The 12,007-nt window shown below is 32.1% G+C and overlaps 2 protein-coding genes across 6 annotated transcripts in view; both read right to left on the bottom strand.

Moving 5' to 3' along the window:
- The window catches only part of LOC114336377 (equilibrative nucleoside transporter 3), a 180,433-nt gene extending 178,816 nt beyond the window's left edge, over positions 1-1,617 (bottom strand). Inside the window, exon 1 of one of the 2 annotated variants that reach the window (XM_028286734.1) lies at positions 1,516-1,617. The gene's annotated coding sequence lies outside the window, so the exon portion shown is untranslated. The remainder of the gene's footprint in view (positions 1-1,515) is intronic. The other variant, XM_028286733.2, reaches the window with a different exon arrangement.
- Positions 1,618-9,290: 7,673 nt separating this feature from the next.
- LOC114336379 (equilibrative nucleoside transporter 3) overlaps positions 9,291-12,007 on the bottom strand; it is a 192,941-nt gene continuing 190,224 nt past the window's right edge. For all 4 annotated transcript variants that reach the window (XM_050655970.1, XM_050655971.1, XM_050655969.1 and 1 more), the window contains exon 8: positions 9,291-9,564. In XM_050655970.1, coding sequence (XP_050511927.1) covers positions 9,456-9,564 — 109 coding nt within the window. In that variant the 3' untranslated portion in view covers positions 9,291-9,455. The remainder of the gene's footprint in view (positions 9,565-12,007) is intronic.

Here is a 12,007-nt window from a genome sequence, read left to right on the forward strand (position 1 = left end):
TTAAATGGTAGTACTCAGCGGATTTTTCAAGCTTAGAGGTCCATTGACCATATGAAACAATAAAGTCCTCTTAATGTTGTAGTACCTTTTAGCTCTCTTATTTTGAACATAATCAGTAGTCTAAATAAAGAATATACAAAATTGAGTTGCATAAGTACATTCAATAGTTATTTTCAAAATTGATTTAGTTTAAAGTTGACTGTAATACATTGTATATGCGTGATTTATACAATAACATTATTAGCAGAAATGCTAGTATCGGTCAAATATTTGTGAGACTGTTGTGTTTATTTATAATTGTTTCTATTTTATACAAACAAAGGACAGTATGTAAAAGAAATAAAATATAATACCAAGTATATTCTTCTTTCTATATGTACTTATAAAATATCTACAATATCAAGAATACATGCTTATGGGGCAGCCAGCTTTATGAAATATTAAGACTGATATCAAACTGATATTACAGAGAAAGATAAGAGGAGGAATTATTAATTTAGGAAGAAGGAGAGTGTTATGGTTGAAAAACTTAAGGGAATGGTTTAAATGCAGTTCAATAGAATTTTTCAGAGCGGCGGTAGATAGAGTGAAGATAGTGATAATAATAGTTAATAACAGTTGGTCGTTAACCTCTCACTAGAACACAAGTACCTTGTGCAATTTTCGAGCAAGGATGAAATACATCCACATGAAAACCTTAAAATTTTAAGACATCGACGTAATGTCGACTACTTTTTAATTTAATGTAACAATACTGTAATTTAGAGGTTTTTACACTTATTGAAGTGTATTATTTATTACGATCCCAACTGGGACAGCGACAACTATGAAGTTGTCGCAGTTGGGATCCGCTATTCTGAATGGGAAATAAGCCACAATTAAACTAAAAAAATGGTTTTAATAACGTTTCGACGTCCACATCGGATGCCGTTTTCAAAATACAAAATATTATTAAATTACACAAAAATGTTGTTGCTTAGTAAAAAATTTTTCTAATAATTTAATTTAATCTGGCTCATTTATATCGGTAATTCAGACATGTAAAGTAAAAGACTTTAAAATGATATTGCCAATATTTATGGGTTGCGTTCCTAAGACGACTTTACTCAAAGATAGTTCATTCGATTACATGAAATCAACCCAACTCAAGAATATCAGCCACACAAAAAAAACATATCATGTGATCTGTCTTTAAAAAGACAGCAACAACGACATCCGATGTGGACGTCGAAACGCTAATAAAATCATTTTTTAGTTAAATTGTGGTTTATTTCCCATTCAGAATAGTTGATTAGTTACAAAAATGCCACAAGTAAATAGCTTCAGAACAACGTCCTAGTTGGGAGCAAGGCAAACTTCCATAATAGCCTAATAGCAAATGCTATATAAGATGAAGTCGTTTGCAAGCCAAGCAAAAAATATAGATGAAGAGGAAGCCACTTGTATAATATTATTTAACGAGAAAGAATAAATAAACTATCGATTTTGAAAAAACATAATAACTAATGAACTTACCTTGTTTACATAATAATCACAGAGTAATATTACTACGGTAAATTATTTTACCTTGAATCTCTAACCGACCTCAGTTATGCTTGGTAAGGAACAAACTGTTTGTAGTTACACATGTTTAACAATCATCAATACCAGTTCATGTTAATAAGAAATAACATACAGAGTGGTACAATGCTCGGATTCCAGTGAAATAATGTTTATAGATTGGCAATATTTAAATGTTAATACATTATAATATTGTTCTGATCTGAACCTCATTTCTTGTGGAATTTAAATTAATTTACTACTTTTAATGGGAATGCACCACAATTTTAATTTAAAATATATTTATTTTGGCGTTACGATTTCCATTTCGGAAATCATTCACAAAATACAAATTAAACACATTATGTACATACAGTGCGTCCATAAAGTAAGGCATAAATTCATTATTTCGTAAACTGGAGACTTTGAGGAAAAATCCCGAAATAGGTCGATTTTTATTTTTAAATTACGACTTTTTGGCATATATACCATACTAGTGGCGTCATCCATCTGGGCGTGATGACGTAATCGATGATTTTTTTAAATGAGAATAGGGGTCATGTAATAGCTCATTTGAAAGGGTATGGAATTATCTATTCAATAATATAAACATTAATATAATTATTTATACAGGGTGTCCAAAAAATGTTTTTTTAAATTAAATTAATTGGTACAAAAAGATGAATGTATGTAATTTGTTTAATTCTAAGCATATTTTATTGGTGCGAGAAAACATAAAAAGGTTTTACCTAAAAAATAAACATTGATTTTCGCTTAAGCGTAATGTTAAACTTCCAAGAGGCAGGTGGGTGGCAGCTCTAACATTGAATTTAAGCGAAAGCGTTTTCTGATGAAAGTAAAACAAATTTTGAATTAAATAAGTTACATACATTCTTCTTTTTGTCTCAATTAATTTAATTAAAGAATTATTTTTGGACACCCTGTATAAATAATTATTTAGTGTTTGTATTAGTAAATAGAGAATTAAATACCCTTTCAAATGAGCTATCACATGACCCCTATTCGTATTTAAAAAATCATCGATTATGTTATCAAGCCCAGATGGATGACGTCACTAGTATGGTATATATGCCAAAAAACTTGTAATTTGAAAATAACAATCGACCGGTTTCGGAATTTTTCCTTAAAGTCGCTGGTTTTCAAAATAATGAATTTATGCGTTACTTTATGGACGCACTGTATAACTCATAGTTTTATTTCCGAAGAAATAAACTTTTAATGGGACCATTTTCTGGTTACGCCTTTGTGGTTTCTATTACTTGCAAACCATACGAATGTTGGAAAAAACAAGACCAAAGGGGAGATCTCAAATTTGCATCTCACTACACGTCTATCCAAAATGGCAAAATTCCAACGAAAAATAGGTTCCGATACTCAGATAGGAGTAAAACTAATAATGTATTAGATCTCCCAGTTTAGTCGTCTTTTATCCAACATTCGTACACTGAACCAAAAAAGTACGTAAATATAATGAAAAAAACATTGATTCAAAAACGGGGAGCATTAATTTTCGTCCAAAGATTGAAGCGTTTTAACATGTCTGCTCAAATGGGAACAGGGATAGAACCAACTATAAAAATATTTTGGATTGAAATGGGGCTAGTAGAAGGAACAGGCAGATAAAGCTCCTTGCGAGACGGCAGCTCATTTGTTGTGAGGTGGCAGGTCGTGGAATCGTTACATATTTTTCTTGGAATGAGATATAAAATTAATGAATACTATTAACAAAACATTGTAGCAGAAATTTGTAATGCTACAAGATCAGTATCATTGGTCCAATGTAAGTAGATGCATTAACTAATGCCCAAAAACATTAATTTTTATGAATTAGTACGTTCATTCAATGTACTTTCAGGTTAAGAATCAATGTATCGGTACTTTGAATCAATGTATCGATACATTGAATCAATGGATAGGGTACATTGAATCAATGTATCGGTACATTAATTCTTAACTAGAAAGTACATTGAATGAACGTACTAATTCATAGAAGTTAATGTTTTTGAGCATTAGTTAATGTATCTACTTACATTGGACAAACGATACTGTACTTTGGACGAAAATTAATGCTCCCCGTTTTTAATCAATGTTTTTTTCATTATATTTACGTACTTTCTTGGTTCAGTGAATGTCATCTTCATGTATATTTGTATATAACATACAAATAGTTAATAAGTAAACAAAAGGACGACTTAATATCTACATTGTAACGTTACAAATGTCACATCATTGATATTTTATTTTTAAATAATTATTTTACCTTATTTCCTTTAATATTTCATTAATAATTATCTTCTTCTATTTGGTTTACCCATTTCCCCTTTAAAAATTGGTTGGCGTCCGTTCTATAATAGGCAACCCTATTTACATTGTATCATCTCTTGTGTTCCATGTTCGTTATTTCAAATTTCGGTCCAAGGTTCGTTATCATGTCATTGTAATGACAGTGACAACCCCCGTATCTCATTCTCAAAATGGAGGGGTAATGTTTTAAAAGGCAGAGCAGCTTCAAAAATAAATCATTTCTATTTCAACAATTATTTTCCTCTTGGGGTGAGTTACATATAGTTATTTTTAATAATATCTTACAGTCATTATATTCCATCCATATCCAGCTTTTTATAATATTTTTTTTATATCTAACCTAAATTTCAATGTTAGACCATGTGCTCTGATATTTTAGTTTCAAATATAATTATCTTTTTAATTTACATGTATGCACGTTTAGTAATCAAAATTTTAACTATTCTCATCTAAATTCCATGTAATTTAACCTTGCCATTTACTATTTCTGAATACTATTTGGCAAAGGTACAATTTGGTTTTCTTTTTGATGATTGATATGTGTCTCTATTTGATAGTTTTTGGAAAGAGATCAACCTTTCCCTCTTCGGGAACCTAAGCCTCACATCACCGGTGATGCACACTTGAAGGCGAAGACAATGACACCCAGACTGCAACGACCACCATCTCTAGCTGCAGGGGCCTAGGGCCGAAGATCCGCCCAGGCCTACAAGAAGTCTACAGAAATACCATACGACCTCAATAGGATACCATCAGCTACCAAAAGCCATAAGTATAATCCAGAATTGTTAGTTTTTGGCAAGAATTTGAATACATTTGTTAATGCAATTTACTAAGTCATTTTATTTATTATATCTTTATGAACAATAAACATGATTGGTTAAAACTATGTTTTGTTTGCTTCCATTCCAATTTTCATAGTTCATGTCTAAGGTTAGGACAAGACGAACACACACCTGAGTGACTGAGCTAAGCTAAGGGTGTAACGATGGCTATCTTGGTTGATTGGGGTAATATTTTTTCGAATATTGTTTCAATTAGCGGGGGTAGTCCATCGCTTATTTCGTTTCAACATAAATATTACAAATATAGGTTGAAGCAACGATTTTTTGCCGATTCTCAAACTAATGTTAAGTATATATAACTAAAAAAACATATATTTTTAATTAACACAAACAACTTTTTATAATGTAATTTGGATAAAACTGAATAACTAAATATAACAGAAATTGATTGTTCTTATAAAATATATAAAAAAATATATATATCTATATTTCTATTATATAAAAAATTTACACCTGATATCGTGAAAATGAATACATCTACAATAACATCTTCATAAATACAACATCTCTCTGGGATTAATTATCACCACCCATACAAAAAACAAATGGTTGAATAGCAACTCTTTAATCTCAAAAATCTAATAAATATGTTCTTCGACTTCTTGCTGGGTCTTCCCGATGTAAGAATGATTACTGGAAATCAACGATGGTATATTTTATTATATATTTGGTTGTCCATTAAGATCTTTTTTTAACCCTTTTATCAGTTCGTACAAAATATCGATGTAGAACCCAAAGAAGAACTGCATCTACATAGCCATCTAAAATTTATATTAATAATTATTATGAAAAATAAATCTAGATAGCGAACATAGTTGTATTTTTGGGTATCGCTTTTTTTATAGAAATATTTTAATTTATCCTGAAAAAATTGCTAGATGTTGAGATGTTTATTTTTACTTTGATAGATACTACCGACTGCAAGTGTTAATAATATTTTTCAATTATTTACGGTTTGATCACCTAAAGATTTAATTTACTAATCTTTTATATAAGATTATACGATTTAGAAATATTTTCAACTGGTTCCTATTTTCTTTTACCTATGTGTCGAATTAGCTTTTGAAAAAATTTACAGAGAACAAAAATTAATTAATACTAGATATGCAGGATTGAATCATGAGATAAATAGGTACTTACATTCCGTAATGTCTTCATGGGTAATCTTTTCAAATAAAAATTTATTTGTTTTATCCTTGATATGACTTTCACACCGAAGAAAGGAGATAATTCTTTCGAAATTGCTGTCCCATCCATCAATAAGTCGATTTCCATTTCCAAATGCCACTCCAAAGTCCATATCAATCTGCAAAAGTGGAAATAGAAGTACAACTTTTTTTTTATAGAAATCCAACAAAATAATTTATAAATAGTTAAAAATATAATATGTAAATACATACCTTAGAAAAATCAACCAAATCACTAGTGCCAAATACCGCTCCTCAGAGTCTGCAGGGTGACTCTCTGCTAGGAGGCTGCAACTGTTATCACGTGATTTTTTTACACAATTTTCACACAATTTCCACGTGATTTATGTACAAGATTATTGCTACAATGTATTGATCATTGATTCAGGTATATTACATTAATACAATGATTGCGTTACATCAAAACAATGTATCGAGTTATTAATAAAAGTCGAAAACATTAATTTAATGTTACGAAAACATTGATTCAATAAACGAGTTCGTAATTTAAAGAACAATGTACATTAGTGCAACGTTTTATATTCATTAATTTAACCGCATAATCGTGATGTATAGTTTCATATATACAATGAACAAATTATTAGTATTATGAAAAAAGTCATTGGATATATAAAACGATTCATTGGATTAATGATTCTATTCATTATTTTTTAATGAATAGAATTACATTGTAATAATGAATATGGTCATTACTTAATGACTACGTGTTTATAGTATTAACGAAATTTTCATTGAATCAATGTAAAAAAAGTCAATGAGTGGCATTCGTTGGTAATATGTACAATATTTTTTCAGTGTTAGAACTCCCGTTTAGTCGTCTTTTATGCAACATTCGTATGGTTTGCAAGTAATAGAAACCCCGAAGGCGTAACCATAAAATAGGTCGCATTAAAGTTTATTTCTTCGAAAATAAAACTTCGAATCGTTGTAAGTAGATGTCGCTACGACATCCATATCTATTTGTTAGTCGTGATTCGATACTAGTAGGCTCGGTTTATTTTAGTTTGTTCAGAGATATCCATATATACAATCTCTGATGTTTTCTAATAAGAATGAAACTAATAAGATTGTTTGTGGTACTCTCTGAACAAATGAAAATATTGTACAATAGGGCATAGATAAATTGAGTCCCGTGTATAGTCTAAGAGCTAATGAACCCTCCGACTAACGGTCGTCCTGTAAGGCTAGAAATTTGTCTAGTGATAATTTATAGCACACCAAGGCTAAAAACCATGACCCGGCAGGCATCAGCCGTGCACGTGTATCTACCAGGTGAATCGAAAAGTGCAAATTTAGGACGTAAAATAAACTGTTTCCTGTAAAGTTTAAATTTAAGTATGTGTTTGAGTAAGTCATTTAGAAGAAATCTGTACAATGACAAGCGATTCTGAAGAGCAGGCGAGGGGAAAGAATATGGATTTTTCCTAAAATTATTATTTTTGCATCGAACAAAGTTTTTTACGTTTTTTTGAATCATTCCAAACAGAAAAGGTCTTTGGTGATTTTTCTCTTAAGTTAATAGTTTTTGTTATATAAGCGATTAAAAATTTAGAAAATTGTCAAGTAGGCCATTTGTAACCTAAATCGGACATTTAACTAAAAATTTAAATGTTGCCAAGGTAGATAGATATTCTTTAAACATTGATTTGTCAAAAAACTCCTTTGTTTTTTAATTGCTAATCAAGCGGGCGGGACACTGTAGTATAAGTGAGGACGTTTGAGTTTGCATAAATCCATTATCTCGAGAAATGGTAAATTTAAAGAGAAATCCTCAGACAGGATTAGGACTTTTTGGTATATATATAATACTAGTGACGTCAACCGTCTGGGCGTGATGACGTAATCGATGATTTTTTTAAATGAGAGTAGGGGTTGTTTGATAGCTCATTTGAAAGGTTATTTAATTTGCTATTCAGTAATATAGACATTAACATAATTATTTATACAGGGTGTACAAAAAAAAATTTTATTAAATTAATTTAGGCAAAAAGAAGAAAAAAATTGTTTGTACACTCTGTATAAATAATTATGTTAAGGTTTATATTACTGAATAGAGAATTAAATAACCTTTCGAATGAGCAATCACACAACCCCTAAGCTCATTTAAAAAAAGCATCGATTACGTCATCACGCCCAGATGGATGACGTCACTAGTATTATATGTATGCCAAAAAGTCCTAGTTTAAAAATAAAAATCGACCTGTCTGAGGATTTCTCTTTTGCCCGTTCTCGAGATAATGAATTTATGCAAACTCAAACGTCCTCATTTATACTACAGTGTCGCGCCCGCTTGATTAGCAATTAAAAAACAAAGAGGTTTTCGATATTGTATTGCAAAAAACTCTTCGGGATTTCATCAACCAATGTTTACAGAATATCTACCTACCTTGGCAACATTGAAATTTTTAGTTAAATATCCGATTTAGGGTTAAAAATGGCCGATTTCGTAATTTTCAAAATTTTTAATCTCATATAACAAAAACTATTAACCTAAGAGAAAAATCACTAAAGACCTTTTCTGTTTGGAATGATTCAAAAAACCTAAAAAAACTTTGTTCGATAAAAAAAAGATAATTTTAGGAAAAACCCCTAATCTTTTCTCTCGCCTGGCAAGGTCTTATGCTCTTCAGAATCGCCTGTCATTGTACACATTTCTTCTAAATGACTTACTCAAACACATACTTAAATTTAAACTTTACAGGAGAAAGTTTATTTTACCCTATAAATTTGAACTTTTCGATTCACCTGGTAGATACACGTGCATGGCTGATGCCTGCAAGGTCATGGTTTTTAGCCTTGGTGTGCTATGAATTATCAGTAGACAAATTTCTAGCCTTACAGGACGACGGTTAGTCGGTGGGTTCACTAGCTCTTAGACTAGTACCTGAATTTAGAAGCGTCAAAATATTTAGATTTAGATGATCAAATTGAGTCCGGGCATTGTAATCCTTCTAATTACCTTTTAATAGCTTTTTAATTTGTAAGTATTTGTGAGTAGATATATTTAGTAATATTGTTTAGTACTGAACATAGTGGGACTCCAGCTTATGGAGTAAAGGGTGTTAAAAGAGTGATCACATATTTTTACTCTCATAACCTTTTTAACAGTTCCGGTTAATCTCATAACCTTTACAATTTTTTTAAATTACAGGAACAACTTGATTTTAATCAGCTTCTGTACAAATCCGTCATGCCTTTCAATCAAAGGCCTTTTCGACATCAAAGAATGTGGCTATGGCGATGCTGTTGTTTATTGTTTGGGATACCTTAGTGATGAAGTATACTAGTGAAGAAGTTTTAGTAGTTACTACCTTTTAATACTAACTTTTTAACTTATCTGAACAGATAATACGAATAAATGAAGCAATATATATAAAAAACATAGATATTTATTAAAAAAACAATTTTATTTACAAAAATATAGACACACTTATTTTTAATTAACGAATGATGTACTCGATTTGTGACGTTTGAAGTGTACCGTTTTAATTTATTTATAATTCATATTAGTGTGAATACCAATATTTCAGATTCATCTTTAAAGCAGCATGACTGTAAGGAATCCATTAAAAGTTGATGCTGCGCTTACCAAAGATAGTGTTAAAGTAACTATTTTTAAGCCAACTTCTGTCTTGCCTTCTGCCAACCTAAAATTACATACAGATTATTTCTTAATCTAGGTATTACCTAATACTGTAATATTATTAACTAATTATTTATTGACCCAAACATTATATTGTACCAGCATTACCTGTGAATTTAATAAGAGATTTTGAAAAAGGGGTAGCAACTCTAAGAAGGCTCCCTTATAACGTTGGTTGCCGATTTAAGATAATTTTTTCAATTAAAACACCCCGCAACACTTCTTATGAAAAATTGGTATCGGTTAAATTTAACGAAACTTAGGTCAATGATAGTCCTCCGTTAGTAGATTAAAAAAGTCCATGGCACCTAGGTCTGAAAAACTTATTCTCAAGATACAGCCTTTTGAAGCTCTTGAATTCAGGTATTCGGTTTACGTTAAGTGCACTAATACGGTCAAGCGAATGAAAATATCTATTATTGAAAGAAGAGAGACTCATGTTCTTCATGCATGTTTGCTTGTTGTATATGAATTCATGGTCAAACATAGATGCATCTTATTCTATTCTTCAGAAAACTACGAAAATTCCTCAGAAAACTGAAGAAGTGCGATAGTAAATGTGCTCTAGAGTGACATAAGAATTATCATGTTTTCATGAATGCTTCACTTTAATCCAATACCAGTATAGCGGAAGTTCCACCTTATCTTTAGAAAACTACTGAACAGTGGCGGATGTAGGGGGAATAGGGATATTCCACCGTAACACGTTCCATAATTAAAGAATAAATTGTTGAAACATAAAAAATCCCTTCAATTGACAGATGACGCTAGTCACCTAATCCATACACGTCAGTTGCAATATGGGGATAAGCTTTCATGGTTGGTCACTTCGACTATGAAGCAGCAGGCCTACGCCTCTCCGATGATGACTCCAATAAAACTCGAAAATCGTCGATTCAGAGTGCTGGACTGCGCTCCGTATTCTAAGTGAAACATAAGATTGTTTTGCCTTCGCATTGCAACTGAATAAAAATGGTATACATTTTTATTTTTATAAAAAATATATTAGCTGACATGAAACCTACTACAGACAGACAAATTCAACCCAAATAACTCAACAGTTAGGAAAATTAAGGAAACTTATTGCACATGTTATTACCCATGTCTTTTATGTAGTTTCGGTTTATCCTTTTTATATGTCTTTTGGATCGTTTGGTGCATTGGAGGTCCCCCTAGGGAAAGTGTCTAGATCCGCCACTGATAATGAAGCACCTTTAGAAAACTGAAGAATAACCATAACAAGTGCTGCTAGAGCTGGCAAGCTGCACAAGACTGCTAACGTTTTCACGTATGTATTGATATATTATTGGTAGGTCCATCCAAATAAGCAGGCTGGGGTGAGTAGGCCCCTTAGAAATATTGAACGAGATGAAGCCGTCCAAACGCATTTATAACTAAAGACCGGATTGAGTGACGAAAAGAGGTAGACCCAGAGCACGATTTAAGGACCAGGTGGAAGACGAGTTACGAGTGCTAAGAGTAGGAAATTGGGAAACCAAGGCAAAGGATACGAAAGAATTGAAGCTGATTCTAGAGCAGGCCGAGGTCCACCAGGGGTTCTAGAGCAAAAATGATAATGATGAACTTTTTAATACAAAATATGTTAAGGAATTTTGCTGTGGGGTTACTTTTCATCATCCAGCCTTCTGCATCCAAAGTTAAACATAGGCCTCCCCTAATTTCTTCCAGTTTTGTCGATCTTGGGCTTTCTGCAACCAATTCCCAGCAATCTTTTGACGTCGTTTGTCCATCGTGTAGGTGGTCTACCTCTACTTCTTCTGTCTTCTCTTGGTTTCCACACTGTAGTTTTTTGGGTCCACCTCCCGTCCATTCTGGCTACATGGCCCGCCCAATTCCACTTCAGCCATGCTACTATGACATCTGTGACGCCTGTCCTTCTAATTTCTTCGTTTTTGACCCTATCTCTGAGAGTCAGTCCAAGTAGTGACCGTTCCATTCTTCTTTGGGCCACTCTAAGTTTCGTTGCTGTGGCCTGGGTTAACGATAATGTTTCGGCGCTGTAAGTCATGACTGGAAGCACACATTAGTTGAACGTCTTCCTTTTCAAATAACTTGGCAAGTTGCTCTTAAAGATGTTTGATAGAGCTCCATATGCGGCCCATGCTAAGGTGATCCTTCTTTGTAATTTAGCAGTTTGATTGTCCCTGGCAATTTGGATTTGATGCCCTAAGTATTTATATTTATGGACCAATGCTATTTCGTTGACGTCGACTTTTGGATTTTCGCTTGGTACCAGGTTTGTCATGTATTCTGTCTTTCCAAAATTTATGTTTAAACCAACTTTTTTACAGGCGGAACTAACTCAGTAAGCATAGTTCTAATCTCTTTTAAGTTGTCTGTTATAAGAAGGGGTTACTTTTAGAACTATAATATTCATATTTATAATCATAATATTGTTTACTCTCTGTATTTTTAAGCAAACAAAA

Source organism: Diabrotica virgifera, chromosome 7 (assembly GCF_917563875.1).
Source record: "Diabrotica virgifera virgifera chromosome 7, PGI_DIABVI_V3a".
In the NCBI taxonomy this organism is placed as follows: Eukaryota; Metazoa; Arthropoda; class Insecta; order Coleoptera; family Chrysomelidae; genus Diabrotica; species Diabrotica virgifera.